The following is a 19,126-nucleotide window of genomic DNA, read 5'->3' as shown; positions in this document are numbered from 1 at the left end:
AAGCACGTTGATGATCATATCCGTATTGGTGTTGGAGGATTAAATGTGGTTGTATCAATGGTAAGAGTGGTTGGCGAGATGGAACGATAAGAAACAAAAGAGAAGATGATGAGAAAGAGTACAAGTCATTTTGAGAACAATTTTGTTTCTAGAATGCTGGATATCCACCTATCATGGAGACAATTATATTTCCACAAAAGAAAATTTTCCCACTTTTATTTCTAACCAACAAAATGTTTGTCATCTTATATATGTTAAAATAGAGATCTCTTCACATGGCTTGGAGTAACGAGATGTAGGCAGCTTTTACCTCTCTTTTCTCTACAAAAACACACAATCACGTACACACACATGCACAAGTGATAGTACAAGAATTCAGTTACTATAGGACAAAATTATCCCCTATGATAGTCTAAACCATAATTTGCTAACTTCTAATGCTGGTATGTCCAGTTCGTAGAGATTGTTAAACGTCCATGTTTGGAGCTTGCAAACAAGTTATTTTCAATAATATAAAAAGAATGACAGTTTTACATCCAAGACTTAAGGTTCTCTTAGGTGCATGTTATTTTCGTAGAGATTGTTAAACGTCCATGAAATGTAGTTGGAGCTTGCAAACAAGTTATTTTCAATAATATAAAAAGAATGAGAGTTTTACATCCGGTTCTCCTAGGCGCATGTTTCTTCATGTGAGGCTAAACTTCATTTTCTTGTAATGAGATTGCAGTATCCAACACCGTCTCTCTTCCACACCCGCCCTTTCTCTCTGCAGACCTGGGCATGCATATCTCATATTAAGTTAATTTCACATAACCCCCCTAAACTTTAGGGTGTTGCACATAGTCCCCCTGAACTTTATTTATCTCACATAACCCCCTTGAACGATGGGGTGTCTCATAAAACCCCCTGACCTTCACCTTATCTCACCTAAGCCTCCTGCCTGTAATTTGCAAATAACTAAAATGTCTTTAAGTGAAAAAGGGAAAATCCCAAACTCTGTCACTTGTCATTTATAGGCAACATACACTCTCCCCTAAATTTTGAGTTTTTCCTCTCAAGAAAATTTTAGTTTTTTGCAAATTTCATGTAGGGGGGACCAATAAGAAAAATTCAAAATTTAGGGGGGTTTTGTGAGACACCCTAAAGATAGGGGGGTTATGTGAGATAAACAAAGTTCAGGGGGTTATGTGCAACACCCCTCAAAGTTCAGGGGGGTTTGGCGAAATTAACCCTATATATTATGTATACACACACAATGACAAGGTTTTTGAAACATACTTTCTGGTAGGGAATATGAGTCACTGTACTGGTGTCTGAGATCAGCCAGTATCATATGCAAGCAACGTAATAAAATAAAAGAAACTAACTTTAGATTACTTTCAGGATAAGTTTGCAAAGATTGGAGATTTTATTTAAGGAATTTTCTTTCTTGCATGCTTATTCTGCTTTGTTATTAATTTGGTTATGGTATGAAGGGAATACAACTGGATGCTATTTTGCCTTTTTCTTATGATTCCTAACACTCATGAAGAACATCCCAAAGCAATATGCACATGTTCCATATTTTTGATACTCTTTGATGATGTTATTTACTTGGACTCCATTAAAAACTATTAACCTATTTTCGACCCATTTGTGACACTTGAAGAAACATATCCTAGATACGCAGTCGTTACTCATTTCGTTAGAATAGGGTTCTGGCTAGATCCCTTCCAATACAAAAGAAAACACGTTCAAACGTCAAGATCCTCTTTGCTTATTTTTTATTTTTCACTTTATCCTCTTAGTTTCTTTTGACTTTCTTTCCCTCAATTGAAGTTTTTAGTTTAATCTTTACGTTCGAGCCAGCATAAGGCCCTAATGTAAGAGTACCATGTTCGCTATCTTTCAAGTTTTATTCATTTTTTTAGCTTATTTAAAAGTCTAAGTGGTAGCGCACCCATCTTTGGGGCTCCTTTCTGTTAGAGCTTTCTGCATGTTGCTTGTATCTGTGAGGCCTATAATTTGTTGTCCGGACTACATTTATATTAAACTCATTTTTATATTCATAGACATGTGAGCGGAAAGCATAATATTATCAAGAAGAATTTTGAAAGAAGCGTGCTGTGAATTTTATCGAAGAATTTTTGTATGACTGTAGATGATAATCTGGTTTCTCTTCTTTTTGTTTCTCAGGCTCGTGAATACTCAAATGAACTTCGTGCAAGCATCAAGGTAGCGAAATGCCCCATAATTTCACTTGAAACTGGTACTGGACCAAATCAGATGGGAAATGTAGATACTTCTGCAGTTTCTGAAGCATATTCAAAGATGCTTGCTGCGTTCATTCCTCTTCTTGTAGATGAGGTCATTATGTTTCTTGTATTTATGTCTTAAAGTAAAACTTAATTACATGGAATTATTTAAGGTCTTCGTTTTTTTTCTACTGCAGAGTTCTTTCTTCGCCCATTTCATGTGTTTTGAAGTTCCTGCTAATGTTAACGATAACAGTTGTGGATCGGGGGAATTAAAGGATGCTAAAATGACTTCTATGCACAATGAAGGAAATGATTTCTGCATAACCAATTTTTAGATAATGCAAAGATGATACTTGTGCATTATCCTTTTGATATTTTTATGCTGACACTGTTTTCCTCTTTGTACAGGAAATAATTCATCTGAATTGCGGGCATTAAATGAATACCTTCAAGCATTACTTGATGGAATACAGGTATATCTTCTAAGCTATTATAACATGACCAGGATCAATTAGTGGATCAAGTTTAAGAAAAAATCATTATTGTATGATATAAGAAGTTACTTGATTCTGTGACTTTTCTTAGATGAGAAAGTATATTTTTATGGTCACGTTCTTGAGTCTCTCATTATGCTCTTTAGTTTATATTGTGTCTTAGATATGAATTCCAAATTTCTTAGAGAAAAGAAATTTGGAGTTCTTTTTCTCATTCACATGTTCTTAACTTAAGAATCACCAATGAAGTATAGTTTTTGTATCTAGTGAACTGTTAATTTTTTTGGCAGTCTCTCTCTTACAAATTTATCACCGGAAATTTGGGAGCAAGCCGAAGGTTGATGTTGTTATTAGATATGAACCTAATTAATTTTGTGTAACTGGAACCTTCTTTGTTTGAGTTGGCTTTAGGCTATGCCATGTTGACGGGACATGTCTTATATAATGTTGGCAACGATAATTTGTCCCATGACCTTCACTATGCTCTGATCTGAGACAACTAAATATGTTACATATCTTTCTTATCATTTTGTATTTCCAGAGAATGCTGTAATTTCTTTGATGAAACACTAAAAATCTTCAGCAAAATCAACGGCTAAATCTATGTTCATGTTAACTTTTTGTCACCTGTCAATGTGTTATTGAAATTACTGTTATCTGTAATCTAATACATGTTTCTAATTTGGTGATTCCCATAACAAGTTTTTTCATAATAATTTATGTAATATAGTTTTCTATGGAAGTCCAATGTTACTCCCACTTCTCACATCAAGCATATGCTCACATTCATCATTATTTAGGTACATTCACTTAGCTTGATGATTCTTTTTTACTTATTGTTCGCAACTTCCCAAGATTTGAGTGTAATCGTCTGGTACCTTTTTCTTCCTAATTTCCCGATAATTGCTTTTGTAAGGGTAAAAAGAAGTCCATGTCTTTACATCTGTGTTATCTGTCTTGATCATGATATGTATTTTCATCTTCTCAAATCTAACAATAGAACCTTAACGTGTATATACATACTTATCCTCATTAGATATATTACATTTTCTGCTCCTTTGTCTACACTGCATTTTATTTTCTGGAATCTTTTATCGAGGACAAATAACAAGCACCTTTACTCACTGGATCAACGGCAGACTTCACAGATCTTCAATAGTTGACATCTGTGTAATACAAAACTTTTTGTTAACATGTATGATACTTATCACTGTTATAGGAAGATTTTCATGCATTGGTAGATTGGGCGTTCAAGATCGATCCTTTGCGTTGCATTTCGCTGCATGGAATTACGGAACGGTACCTTTCTGGCCAGAAAGCCGATACAGCAGAATTTGTCCATCTGTTGCTTGATGACCTAGAAACTCGTATCTCAACGCAGTTCGGCAAGGTTAGTATCCATTAAAATGTCATACTATCTTATAGTTTTCTCTTATCAGGCTGTCAGCTATCTAATTTTGTGCCTTCTGTTCATTCTAGTTTGTTGATGAAGCATGCCATCAAATCGAGAGGAACGAGCGCAATGTACGACAGATGGGAGTTCTGGCATATATCCCAAGGTTATTTATATATTGAACTAAGATTTTCCAGCTTGTTTTATAATTCAGTTAAAAATGTCAAGGTCATGCTTTTGATCCGCACTTTTGTCCCCACATATTACAAGTAATGCTTGACATTAAGCAATTTCATATTATCTCTATGAAGTCATTAACTGTTTACTCCCTATTATTCAGGAATCACCCCGAAAGATACAGGTTAGACACCAGTTGGGATTAGGAAACTGAAAGTATATTCTTTACAGCCTAGTATTATACAGAAAATAGATTATCTTTACAACAGTGGCCCAGGAATAGGTTAGTAGAAACTTCTGAAACATTAAAAAGGGGAATGACACTTTTAACACAGATAACCATGACAACAATGTACAATATGTGGATGTGCCGAATCTGAAACAATGCCAAACATCTGGAACGCCGGCTTAGGTTACTCTGCTTGAGCATCTTTGTACACACTATTACTGCTTTTGATATTCCTGTCCTCTGGTCCTAGCCTCAGATTGCCACAATTTGCACTAAAGATATTGTCGCCAGTTGTGTCAGTTTGTTTATTTAGTTCTGGGAATCAACTCTGAGCCATCTAGGCAAACTCTTGGAACACGGATTCTACCATTGCTTCCACCATATTTCTTCTTACAGCCAGGTCTTTACTTTATGTAATCTGGTATTTTCTGCCCTCAAAATTGTGCTGGCTCATCTCTGTATCACGCAAAACAGATCTCCTAGTATTTTTCATGAGACATATTGATACATATACTTGGAGACATCATGAGCCATACTGGGACATATACTTGAAGACACTGCATAATTTGCAACTTGCAAGAAATATGTGTCGATAAACAGTTTCAGAATGTTTTTTAGACATACAAGCATATTCATGTGGGTTCTCAGATGCTGTAATTTATCAATAAGCACATTTGGGAAGAGAAACAAGTTAAAAGAGGTGCCTTCATTGGTAATGTCATGATATTGATGCTTTCCATTCCTAGGAGGAGCACATAGCATATTGCAAACTTCATTGTCCATAAAAATCATTGTTTTAAAAAGCGGACTTAGCACTGCCTAGGCCTAAGCAGTACTTAGGCCACTTGCATAGGTAGGAAAGCATTGGCCAATTATGCAGTCCGCATCATATCCGAAAGGGGTATGTTGCTTCCTTAGGCATAATAATGGATGAAGAGAGTGGGCAAAGTCAAAATTGATCACATCAAAAATTCATATCCAAGTCCATCTTAATGCAAACGGCAAGCATAGGATTTCAAATCTCCTAACATAATCCTTCCTCTCTTGATGCTAAAATTCCTAGTGCCGCTTAAGCGCCTGCCCAGGCACTAACCGCTTGGTCCAGTGTTATAAGAACCTAGCACTTTCTGAAACATCGGTACCTATGTGGATACTGTGATAACTGGAAACTGATCAAACATCTAAAACAGAATTCAGGCCTTGGTTCCATTATAGATGCATAACAAATTTGCAACAGATGATTATAAATTGAAAAAGAACAAAGATTTGTGCAATAATAGTATGAAGTTTAATAGGTGGTAGGTACAAAATTGAGGAAGTAGGTACCGGTAAGTTACTTCCGCACTAAAAAGATAGCTCCCAATGGTTGACAATCTAGTATGTTAGATTCAATAAATATTGGATGCCGTGTTACTCAAATATACATGCCAATGAATCGACTAAGAATCCATGACCTATTGACTTGTTCTGAAAAAAAGCAAACCAGTTGCTATCTGTTTCGGACACCCAATAAGTAAAACTTTCAGAAGTAAGTGAAATTATAACATCTTTTTATTTAAACCAAAAAAATATAGAGCAATAGTGCAATAAAAGTACACATGGCAAACCATCCTTATGTGAAGAAACACTTTATATAGATTAGGTGTTATAATGTTTCTTGTTTTTTAAATTACAAATTATATATCAATAAGCATCATACAAGAAGCAATTTATAATTAGGTGAGTTTATAAGGATTTGTTGGTGAATACCCCACAAGTTGATCACTTTTAAGATAAATATACTGAAGTTTTTTGACAATAAATACATTGAAGTTTTCTTTGATGCATTTAATGGAGCTAACAGTTTTATAGTAAAATTACTGCTTTAACCGTTATCTCCTATCACACCTTCCTCCTATCCATCTAAAATCCATTGAGCTCAGTTGATGACCCTCTCTTGATCGTGCACAAGCTCTTTGTCCCTTACTCCATTGAACCCAGTGCCTTCGACATGTGTTCAACGGGTTTCACCAACAACATCAAGCTTCTATCTTTCCTACTCTGAGGCTCCTCCGACATCTATCACATGTACTCGATGGGATTCAGCACAATGGAACATGAAAAGTCAACAGATACTCATCAGATTTGAGCATCCTTTTCGTTCTATGCTCCATCTAGACCATCTTCACGAATCACGACCTTGTTTATCACCCAACAGTGACAGGTCCGGCAACATTGGTCTTTCGATCCACTAGTTGATCCCCCTGCAACCCAAACCCATCGCCTCTGCAGACTCAAGATGAAGTCGGGTAGCACCAATGTTTATGCAACTGTGAGATCAATGGACGAATCCAGGGACATCTTGGGCTGACCTAGAAACTCGCCTGCCAGAGCGCACATGTGACTCATCTTGTCCTTCAACATCATCAGTGACAATGGCATCTATTGAATTTCCACCTTCCAACTTTTGCAAAATATCACTTCTTCAGCAGCATCACCATACTATATCCCCTTTCCTAACATAGATTCACCATAACTAATTATCACGTTCTATAACATTTTCACGTAACTGCTCAATTTAGAATTTGATTGTGGTATGGTAGTCTCTCTCAATGTTGATGGTTCATAAATACTTGCCATTATCTAAATCTTCATATTTTTGTGTAGATAGATCAATGTAGCTATACTCCGCATCTGTCATGTAGAAGCATGCGGCAAGTTTCAAAAGGTTTGGCCTACACAAATGTAGCTATATTCCGCATCTGTTGAAAAGCTCATGTACTTTTCAGTAAATAGCGTAAAAAATTATTTTTCACTCGACCACCTAATGCTTGACAATGGCTTTATGTTCTCAATGTGATCTTAATCCTATCTAATTATAATATATTTATGTACTAATATAGACATTTGTTTGTCTCTATCCTGCAATATAAAATATATTCCCCTATCCTGCTCACTTAGATTTTGACTCTCTTCAGTAGGTATATGTGTAGATTGAACTTAAAGATGGGTTTTTTTATTATATAGGTTTGCTACTCTTGCAACACGCATGGAGCAATACATCCAGGGTCAATCTAGGGATTTGGTTGACCAGGCATACACAAAAATTGTGAGTTATTGCACGCACCCTGGACTGATTATGTTTCTTTTCTTTTTGTGTGTGCATGATAAACCTCACAAAAGCCAGAAAGATCTGTAGGTTCGAACTTTGAATAAGTAGAAGAGAGAAGGAACATAGAGGCAGAGGAATCCGAAAAGGAGCAAAGACTAATTATGAAGGAAAGGTTACGAGTAACAGGCAACTTACTGAAACTAGAACCTCAAAACACTAAAGAAAGTATATATGACAAGGGCACTTGTTAGTGATGGGCTATGACTCTGGCTATAGTGCTACATATTGTTTGCCTCTTGTTGTATTGCAAGATTCTTTGGTTTCTTTCAATAAACTTTCCAGACGATGCACTTGGAGATTGTTTCAAGCCATAAACCATTTTCCTATTGTACTCTCCCTGAGCAACAAACCTAAGTGCTTTCTCTATAGAACTTCTTTTCAATGTTCCATTGAGAAAGGCATCTTGAACTCCAATTAATGTAGTATTCAAAGCTAAATTATGCAAGAGACTTGAGCATATTAATAAAAGCCATCTTGGATGGGGATAATGCTCTTGTTAGGCAATCTCATGCATATAAAAAATGACTTTGCACCAATCAGACATGCCTATAGTTGGGTGAAATTCATTGGGATTTAGCTTCAAATTGTAAATCCAATTATGATAATCTGCTTTCTTCAGATTTTGGAGATCCCGAGTTCCATCATCATCAAGAGTCATCATTTCCTCTTTCATATCTTTCCTTTGATTTGGTAAGGCCGTGCTTCCGATGCAGATTATGATCGAGATAGATGCACATGTGAAAAAAGTCAAAGTAGGTGAAAAGTGAAATTGTGCCTTCCTGGCATTGTGATTAGAATTTCTAGAGATCAAGATGGAGCAAGCTTACTAGGCTTTGGTACTATGGACGAGTTGAGGACTTAGGGTTTTGAAATCCACTCAGCATGATATTTATACTATTTAATGGAGTTACTGTGTCAGTGGTAGGGAGTTATATGTAGATATATCTGATGGGGAAACTTTATGTAATCTCGAATTGATTGAATAAATAGGATTCGCTAGATGAAAAGGATATATTCGTCCAGTTTGAGAGTGTTATATTCAGCTTGGATGTGACCAGTAGAGTCGTAGAAAGTGATATAAGAAATGAAGGATCATTTAGAATCGGGACTAATAGTAGAAGTATTAGTTGGAGTGGGGACTAACACTAGAAATAAAGGATCATCTAAAGTTAGGACTATAACTGTAGTTATGATGGTCTTGCGGGTATACACATAAAAATAGGATAAAAAATGAGTGCGTTCTTATGAGTTAGAGGTTAATGGTATAAGAGGTTGCTTCTATCGAGGATAAAATGAGAGAGAAATTGATTGAGATAGTTTCGTCATATATAACGCATGCCTCCCAGTGCACACAGGTTGAAAAGTGATAATATTATAGTTATGGGCAAAGAGATTTAAAGGTAGACGTAAAAGAATTTGGTTGGAATCAATAAAGAAGGATTTTGTTTAACGGAGGAGACCCAAAATAGAACTGGATTGAAGATTAGCATTCATGCAGCTGACCCCAAACATTTGGCATAAAAGAATTTGTTGTTGTCGTACTATAACACTAGTAACTCTTGTTTCCAGGAATAATCTAGAAGTGCACTTAATAGACCTGAGGTCCAACTTGGAGACACTAGCCTATTGTTGCGAGCGAAGCCCAACAAAAACATAATAGGTTGTGAAAGAAATGCTGGCTTGGAAGGAAAAGATAGGTCTGTGTTTGTGTGGGTGAACCTGAAAGCCAAGAGCAGAAGGTCATTAATGATTAATCATAAAACTGCAAGAACAACATCAGCTGATGGACGTTTTTGAACTTTCTTATGCATCAATAAAATGCAACTAACTTCTGTTAATGCCTATTTTTACACCCCACTATACCGTTCTTTTGTGGTGTCTACAAGCATGATTTTAAAGCTTGATACAAGTGCATGTCACACTCGGCCATGTAACGGCCATCTCATGACCCTCCTTTGCAAGGAAGAAACAGTTATGATATGTTCTTGTGCCTTCATAGGCAAAAATGAAATAAATTAATTAGGTACCATAATGCTCCATAAACTCGGAAAAAGAATTGAATACTTCTCAGCTTTATCACTTCTTAGAACAAATAGAAAGACAAATTTAAGTATTAGTCACAATACAAAATTTTCTAAATAAAAGAGAATTGCTCAAACCGATTCTTCATCAGCCAAAATCAAGAAAATTCATGAATAATTGTCGACAAAGGTAACACAGTACTTGTTACTAATATCTGACTCATTTGTTTGTGGACCCAAAGCGTCACGATGAACAAGTTCGGATTCGAATTAGCTGATGTACTTTATGCTAAGTGGGAGAAAGTTGAGGGAAGAGAAAAAATTATTAAGGTAATTAGTCTATAATTTATATGTTTTTTGCCCCATGTTTTCATAAATTTGAATGTGAAGCATTGAAGTATTTTCATCAAATAATATTCAAATGCATAATTACCTTTCTAGTTCTAGTTATCTACTATACACTTTGAAACATGATAAATGCACCCCAAAAATATTACAATCTACTTTGTACGAAACTTGCTTACCGAAGAGACCTACCCCCTCAAATCCAACATAGCTAAGTGGTGAGTTGCGTTCCCGAATTCCTACCACGACCCACTAGGTACCATTTACAGTGTAACTATGATTGGAAATTGGAATAACCTTCAACTGAATCATTGAATGTTACAAGCCTCTAAACTCATGCACTTTGCAATCATCATTTCTCATTTTAAGACCCTGAAAAATACTTTGATCACAAAAGAATTAGATGAATCAGTTCTATCACCAAGTAAGTTTGCTGATAAACAACAAATTCAAATGAAGATGCACATATAGACTAGAGGATAAATATACCAACAAGATAGGGTGAACAACGTTTACCTTATGCGTTAGGAAGTAACACAAAACTGAAGTAACAGAAGGAAAATATGAGCTAATACTTATATGAAACCCAATCATGATAGAGGCACCCAAGTGCGTCATCATGATAGGTATAGTTATGTGACTTATGTCTGAATAATGGTAGCTGTGACAGAAGATGACAACCTTCCTCTTCAAACTGATTTGCTGATACTCTCCCTGATAAAACACCAAAGCAGATAACTCAATGCTCCTGTGGTAGACTCTGAGATCATGGTGGATACAACCAAGCAGGTACATTTTGGGGAGAAATGGTGTTGCAGATCCTCACAGCACCTCTAGACATGTTGCATATTCTGGTTTTAGACTATTCAGAAAAGTCATCTGCCAGCTGTGGTCACTTGGAACATAATGATTTAGCTATTATATACCTTGTTAGAGCCACAAATAAGGGCCAACTACCCTTCTAAATATGATATATGATAAAAATCATACACTTCAGAGATGTTACTTTTGTCTGCATATATCACCAAGATATTCCCTTAGTTAAATAGTCTGCAAGTAGATCCATAGCACTATTGTCCAAAGGCTTAAGCAACAGGCGTAGTCTAAGTACTGTCTTGCTTCCATTCAATTTGTCATTGGAAACGGACTTTGGGCTGTATACTTCTCCTTTATTTTGTATCTGTTAGATAAATCTCTACAATTCTTTTTCCACTTTTGTTAATTATCTCCATTTAGTTTCTGATTGGCTGATTCTTCTAGAAGAAAAAAAAAATCTCAGGAGCAGAAACCGGTTTCCCTTCTTCGATAGTGTTTCAATATTTATTGTCCGTGTATATTGGGGTTGTAATTGTTAAAAACCAGCAAAAAAGGGCAAACAAGCTAATATTTTCTCATGGAAAAGAAAAGGCTTTGAGTTTACTAGCTAAGTTCGTTGAAGCTCCAGAATCCCAATATCTAAATAAATAGTATGCTTTTAACTTTCCTGCAAACTGTTACTTTTTCCTTCCTGAGCTTGTTTTCTGTAAACTGCAAAGTTAGTTTTTGCTTGCTATTTTCACATGATTTCTTATGACCCAAGTAGAAATGTTGGTTTTCTGAAATGATTTTCACGTGCTATTTTCTTTTAAGCATTTAGGTCCTTAGTAGCTTTCAAATAATATAGATTTCTCCAGCAGTTGTGAAATTGTGATTGTGAATAATATCTGCTAAATTGGTTATCGAGTTTGTTGATGGATTTGCTACCCTGCAACAGGTAAGCATAATGTTTGTGACTTTGGAGAAGATTGCACAATTCGAGCCAAAATATGCTGAGATTGTACTTCTGGAAAACTATGCTGCTTTTCAAAACAGGTTATAAATATGTATATTTATCCCCTTTATTATCTTTTCCATAAATTTGGTAGAAAAAGTTAAATTGTTATGGGTTTTATCCCTGTTTATCTATATTTATATTCTTGATATTATCTTTCTAATTTAATTATCATATGTGAAAAAGGTTTATATATAAGTGCAGCGTATTTCTGACTAGAGTAATTTATCTGACTGCAGCTTTTATGATTTAGCTAATGTGGTTCCAACACTTGCAAAATTTTATCATCAAGCAAGTGAATCATATGAACAGGCTTGCACACGCCATATCAATATGGTTATTTTTATTGTATGTAGCTTTCGTTTTCTTCCTGATTCTTCTTTCCTCTGTGCACTATCTGCTTTGTGTTCTCATAATCTTCTCATATTTCTAACATATTAACATTTAGTGGGAAAATTTATTTTCTTTGCAGCAATTTGAGAGGTTATTTCATTTTGCTCGTAGAATTGAGGAGTTGATGCAGAATTGTACACCAGAGGAGGTGAGTGAACGAATAAATATTTAAAACTGTAAGAACTTCCCTATCGGTTGATGGGCTTGTGCCTAATATTCCTTCCATTCACCAAAAACTCCTTAGTCTTAGTGAGGATTGACACACTCGCACATACACCCACTTCTATGTTCCAACTGCATGCAATTAGAACTCAGATGGTCCTCTAATTGACATCAACCAGGTTGATGCAGTTAACAAAAGCTTGTTTTAGCTTTAACATATTTGTATATTAGATTGTTACTCTCCTTGGCCTGTCAACGCTAGTTGTATTTTCCTAAAATATTCCATCTAGGTGATATGAGCTATATAATTGAAGAAAATTTAATTATTTAGCACTGTTGGTAACCTCAGGTATTATTATAATGTCATACATCGATAGGTCCTATGTTGCCTTTGTTTTCATCCTAATTTCTGCAAATCTTTTATTGGAATTTGGCTGCACATTTCTAGAGTTCTGCATGCTTGTTTTTCATGCGTGTGAGCATCTTCATGGAGACATCGAGCAGTGTAGATAATTATTTTACAGTGTTATTCTGAAAGATCATGTGGGTCATCACATGAATGATCTTTACCCTCTTCAATATTTTTACGTTCTCAAACATCTAAATAAGATGAATTAATTATTTTCTACTCATGAACAAGGCAATCTCATGCTTTGCATTAACTCAGCCTTACTCTTGTATGATTGAGAGTTTTCCATGAGCTTTAAGGTCATAATGTTGCATCTATGCTTCCACTATCTTTTCCAATGCAATAAAAGGGGAGGTGTGCACATATTCTATTAAAATTGGGGGAGGGAATCCATGTTCTCTACTTCCAGCCCATCCATACTATATGCTTTTTTCCATCTTGTATCAGTTCTTCTATCCCCAAAATTTGTCTTTTGTTTGCAATTACCTCTACTTTTGTTTTATTATAGGAACAATCGCTATAGGTTTTATTGTAAGGTAGTGGGGTCCCATGATATTGTGTCACTATTTTCAGAACTTCAGATCATTTAGGAAGAACTTCATCGTAGGTTCACACTTTACGTGTTTTACAAAGAAAATCTAGTGTTGCAAGAGCATATGGGATTTTATGGGTCTAATTATCAAAATTGTGTTCCATTAAATAGGCATTTAGGCCTGTCAAGTTCATCCTGACGTTGCCTTGATTGGGTTCAAATGAAAAATTACACCAACTGGAATGATGCCTGTTATGCAATTTTCCTAAAAAAGTTCTATAAGCTAATGCAACAGGTCATGTTCCACAATGTGGGAGTGCTAAACGAAGAAAAATTACCATTGGTGTAATTATTAGTTTTATAATTTTCTGTTATGCCTTAGTCGGAAGGACTTTTTACTTGTTTCCTTAGTATTCTTTGGGTTATCAAGAGAGATAAGATCCACCTCTTCTTTGTTAATTGGTCAGTAGAATTTTATCAACTTTCTTTCTTGTAATAGTTGCTGCTTTCTTCGTATTCGATGCAAGTCTGAGTAGTTTTATTGTATTGCAAGTATTGGCCTTTAGGCAATCTGCAGTAGTTCTACGATTCGACCATTGCACACAGGAGATATAATTTGATTAAATCCAACACATCATTCAATTTATGGCACCCTTTTTTTCAGTTGGAAAGCATTTGAAAGCCTCTCCAAAGTAAAGGAAATCTTGTTATGAGGAGACTGTTCTTTTTATACTTAATGACCATCTTTCTGCTCAGATACATGCTTTACTAGTTTCCTGTCTCCATGCCTTTCACATGTACAATATTCTCCTTAAAAAATGTAGAAAGAAGTACTCCAAACCCTAAAGTAACTAGTTTAGTTCAACCAACTTATAGTGTCTCCCTCCCTCGCTCTCTCAAATGAATATCTCTGTTGTTTTGAAATAAACTGCATGTTAATTTTCTTTCAGAGAGTTTTCTCACCAACTGTTCTCTATTACTCCCAAGTATTACTGATATTCCAAGTGGACAATGCGATCCTATACTCATGCTTAAGCTTCTTAATCATGTCCCATTCTATAATTCTCTAAACTGTTTCCATTTGGCACTTGATGCCTGGTATGCTGCACTCCTTGTCGTCGCAAAGTAAATGCAAATACTTTTTCCCGTATATTGCATGAACAATTTGATATTCCAAGTGACTATTGCAATCCCATGCTCATACTTAAGCTTCTTATCATGCTCCCCTTACTATTCTCTAATCTATTTCCATTTCACTCTTGAGGCCGAATATGCTGCTCTCCTTGTTGCAGAAAGTAAATGCAAATGCTTTCAATTGTCTACTGCATAAACAATGGAAAGAGACAATATGAAGGGGAAAATAGAAGAAGTGGAAACACAAGTATTTTACATGGGAGACTCTCTTGATGTTGGAGGGAAAAGCATGGGGCCTATCCCAGCCAACCTTTCATCATAAATATGTTATTATTACACTGTTTTAGTCTTTTTTTCTAGGCACACTAGAGAATTACTAGTATATAAACTATTAACCAAAGAGGCAAGAAGTCTTTAACACAAAACGAACTGAAGTCATTCTTTATTACTACGCCCGAGATGATCTCCTTGGATTCTGATGGATGAAATTTTGATGGATATGAACCTCGGTGTTGCCCCAAGCTTCTCTATCTATAGGAGAGATCATGACCATTGAGCTTCCCATCTCATGGAGTTCAGAAAACTTTATATTGGCGAGGTCAATATGTCATTCTTTTAGGAGACTTTACATCTGTTAAGAAGTATTATCTGCCTTTCGAGGTGACTTCCCACCTCCTGATAATTAGTCATAACATGTACTTTTTGACTTTTTCATCTTCCTAGAAAGTTCTCTTCCAAGAAGGAAATATCTACAAGCTAATAAGTTCCATTGATGCCATAGACTTGTGAATTATTTATAATTCCTGGTTTGAAAGGCTTTTCGGAATTCTGCAAACTTTCATTTATTCATATTGTTCTATGTTGATTGACTTTGCCCTCTATGTATATTGCTGTATGGAGCCTCAGGAAGCATGTTATCGTGAATTTTCTAGCGCAAGTTTCTTAGAGATGTTATTGTTGTGCCTAATTCAGCTTTAATCTGCAGATCCCTTTCCAGGTTGGACTGTCAAAAGCCGATCTCCGGAAAATGTTGAAATACAGCATGTCAGGAGTAAGTATAATCAGAAAGAACTTCATGCACTTACTCTCAAGTCCCACTGATACTTATTGTGCGCGATTATATAATTTGAGTATGCATTTTATCAGAAAGCCCTGCTCTGTGTAGGGCGTTCTGAACCTTAGCATGAGGAGTAATGGGGGGCATGATGATAATTTCCATGCCCCCTCTACAGTTCACATCATCTCGCTCTGTGGGTTCTGATAGGATTATTTATTGTAAAATTAACTATCTTTTGACAGGTTGACAAGACTATATATGCCATGTATAAGAAGTTGCAGAAGAATTTCACTTCAGAAGAGCTGTTGCCTTCTCTATGGGACAAATGCAAGGTATCCTCTGTACTCTCATCTAAAAAGGAACGTGATGAATTTAGTAGTCCATCTGAATTTGAAGTCTGATCATGTGAAAAATGTTGGTCAGATACTACTATTCTTTCTTAAATCCGAAAAATCATAAAATAAACTTCTTTACTTATGATTAACAATGTTATTGGGATGGAAAAGTAATTTGATGTGCTGCTAACCTTTTATGCTAGCATTGTGTGACATAGGAGCCTCAACTGTATTTTCACAACGAGCTAACATAGGTTGAAGGAACAGACACTAAATCATAGATGTAAACTATCATCTATTTACACATGGAATTCTTCCCGTTTATTTATGATGATTCACCATTGTCTTGGCCTTTTCCCATCAAAATGGGATCAGACATGAAGTTCAAGCCTTTGTGAAGTTTAGGATTGCTTATGAGTTTTGTGCCAAATATACTGCTACGTAAACCAAGGACAAGAGAGGAGCTTGTAACAGGAGTCGTCTAGTTAGCTCATAGGAATAATTTTATCCTCTTCGTTATGTTATGTAGTTGAATCTTATGCAACCAAGGATTAGCCCTCTAAAATTTCTTTGAACTTAGAAGGAGGTGTTGAGGCTTTGTTTTGATGAATATAATCACATGAGCGAGGCTTGGTATGGGCTGAAGACCCAAACATGAGAATATTTTTCTATAAATTTTCAAATGATTGGACTCTAAACATTCTAAATCTGAATAATAATCCTTCCTTCAGAACTACTTACATGCTTAAATAACATGCAAGTGTGTCCTCAACATCCTCCGACTAAAACACAAATTATTTAACTGTGTTAAAAGTAGTATACACTTTATATATGTGATCCTTTCAAGTTGGCCTTCATATACACGAAGGGTATGGAGAAAGATTCGAAATAGGATGGAGCAGAAGAGAGACCTATCCCCTTCAGTCCCAATACAAGATCTCAAGAGTAATTCACTTTCTCCCTGAAATATTTAATAGGAAAATTTTAAACAGACCTTCTCAAAAACAAATTTATCAATTTCAACCTATTTGCAAAATATTTATTAAAATCGATCTAGTTTCAACTATGTTAGCAAAACTGGATCGATTTTGGAAAAAAAAAAGTTTCCGAACTCCACGGGATTGGCAATTCTATAGAGCTAAATAATGTGTTAAACTCTATGGGACTTCCAATCCCGTAGACTCTACGATATTTTTTTTTGTCAAAATCGAACTAGTTCCCAAAATCTTTATTAAAATCAATCTAGTTTTAGCCGACGTGGTAGGTCTATTTTGATAAATATTTTGAGAGTAGGTCAATTTTGATGATTATTTTTTTTGAAGGGCCTAGTTCAACAAATTGTCCTATTTAATAACGGGAGACAATTTACTTCAATGGGAAGAATTTCACCTCTTGATGAAATTCTCTCTAATCTGTTGTTTTCTCTATCTACTTCTTTTCTGACATGCTAGTTTTTTCGGAATCTTTTCATGCAAGGAGCACTTTAGTTTTTGGTCTACCATAGTCTGTAAATAACCCCAAGGCTGTTGAAATTCCATTGGAGAAACCTCCTTCCGATGTGAATCTTTAGTTAACTAAACAATTGACCTCCTATCATACAAGCGCTAAACAGGTGATATTAGTTCAAGATTATTGGGTAGATCTTAATTGTCCAAGAATTCTCCTTTTTAGGTTTGTGATCAGGACTCGTGTTGTTTTGTTGGATGCTCGGACTAAAAATTGGATGGCTGCGATTTCAAATAGGAATTTTTTTCCCTTTTTTTGTTTTTATTAGACTAGGATTGATAGTTGTATTATACCATAAATCATTAAATTAAATGATCAATGTCAGTGAAAATACTTATTATTTAATTAATTAAAATTTTACTGTTAAAGTAATATCAAATTAATTTCTTAAACTAGATTATCCATTTACGTAGTTAAATATGTGATTATTAAGAATATAGAAACGTAAAGAAGAACGAAAATATGTAATAAAAACAATTAGTATTTTTGGCTAATATCGTAAAAGAGATGTATAAAATAATTTTGTTAGTCAAATGATGCATAATCCCTTCCCTCAAATTCCCAAAAACCGAAACCATAACCAAAACTTTCCCACCGTAGCCCTATATGCATAACCCCTCCCCTCGATCTCCCACCCAAAACAAACTTCTTACTCGTAAACAAAATATTTCTCATCCAAACCCTTAATTGTTAAATGCAAAATCCTCATACTCTGTTCAGAGTCGTTTAACTTTTCAATCCAAAGCAGGGGCTACAAATTCGGACTTCTTTTTTGGTTTTGGATTCTTTAGTCCTAATCCTTATATCGGCTTTTATTTATTATCATGAAAATTAGAGGGAGAAGCAGGGGAGACATCTTTGCAAATGATTATTACAAAACTAAACGGTAGAAAACATACTATATCTGATTTCTGAAAGACTTCAACAATTTGTTTTGCAGAAAGACTTTTTGGATAAGTACGAAAGTTTTCTTAAATTGGTCGCGAAGATATATCCCAGTGAACCCATTCCCTCTGTCTCAGAGATGCGAGACCTCCTCGCCTCCATGTAGACGTGCAGAAATTTTGACCTCTTTTTCTCAGGAAGAGCAAAAGTTTTCCTCTTTCCCATTTATTTTCAAATCTATTGAACTTATTAAGATATTGTATCCAAGTAAGTTTCCGTTGGTTTTGGAGCAATTTGCTGCTAAATTGAACTTTTCTCTCTTTTTTATTTAGCATCCTCATTTTAATTGCTAGAACCTCATTGTGACTATAACGACACCTACTCCTACTGCCGGTGTGTTTATTTATAAGATAGATCACAATTATCAACGTCATGGATTCACAGCAACAATTGCTTCTATTCCTAACTTTGTGACTCCATTTTTTGAATGATTCGTGAGTTGGAAGATTTCGAGTTGGGTCTACCTCTTTCTCAGAAACGCACAATCGCAAGAAAAAGCAAATGCTCAAGATAAAAACGTTGATGTTTTCCGCCCTTGGCTATTTATCTTCGGTATCTTTTTTACGAATAATACTAAACTTGTATGCGCCAATTATGCAAGTTGATTTTACCTTTAATAGGCAAATTTCATTGACAAATATCGATTACAACCAAAACAAAATACTAGTTGGCATGAGTGCCTTTTATATCTAAAAAAAGGTATCAAAGAAATTCCGAGGAAACGCTTGCGTGTAATCTAAACCAGCGTGTTGTGCTCTTTGTTGAGGCACGAGAAATAGATTTAGTTGTAATAGAC

The 19,126-nt window shown here is 35.4% G+C and overlaps 1 protein-coding gene across 1 annotated transcript in view; it reads left to right on the top strand.

Annotated features, from left to right (window-relative positions):
- LOC109848553 (exocyst complex component SEC3A-like) overlaps window positions 1-18,580 on the top strand; it is a 40,796-nt gene extending 22,216 nt beyond the window's left edge. The window contains exons 14-25 of the mRNA XM_020418110.1: window positions 2,176-2,346; window positions 2,432-2,543; window positions 2,646-2,710; window positions 3,951-4,121; window positions 4,211-4,290; window positions 7,537-7,618; window positions 11,801-11,898; window positions 12,097-12,205; window positions 12,330-12,398; window positions 15,473-15,538; window positions 15,787-15,876; window positions 18,326-18,580. Of these exons, the coding sequence (XP_020273699.1) occupies window positions 2,176-2,346; window positions 2,432-2,543; window positions 2,646-2,710; window positions 3,951-4,121; window positions 4,211-4,290; window positions 7,537-7,618; window positions 11,801-11,898; window positions 12,097-12,205; window positions 12,330-12,398; window positions 15,473-15,538; window positions 15,787-15,876; window positions 18,326-18,436 (1,224 nt within the window). The 3' untranslated portion in view covers window positions 18,437-18,580. The remainder of the gene's footprint in view (window positions 1-2,175; window positions 2,347-2,431; window positions 2,544-2,645; window positions 2,711-3,950; window positions 4,122-4,210; window positions 4,291-7,536; window positions 7,619-11,800; window positions 11,899-12,096; window positions 12,206-12,329; window positions 12,399-15,472; window positions 15,539-15,786; window positions 15,877-18,325) is intronic.

The sequence above is a fragment of the Asparagus officinalis genome, chromosome 7 (assembly GCF_001876935.1).
Source record: "Asparagus officinalis chromosome 7, Aspof.V1, whole genome shotgun sequence".
Taxonomy (NCBI): Eukaryota; Viridiplantae; Streptophyta; class Magnoliopsida; order Asparagales; family Asparagaceae; genus Asparagus; species Asparagus officinalis.
This window is presented reverse-complemented; position numbering and strand designations above follow the sequence as displayed.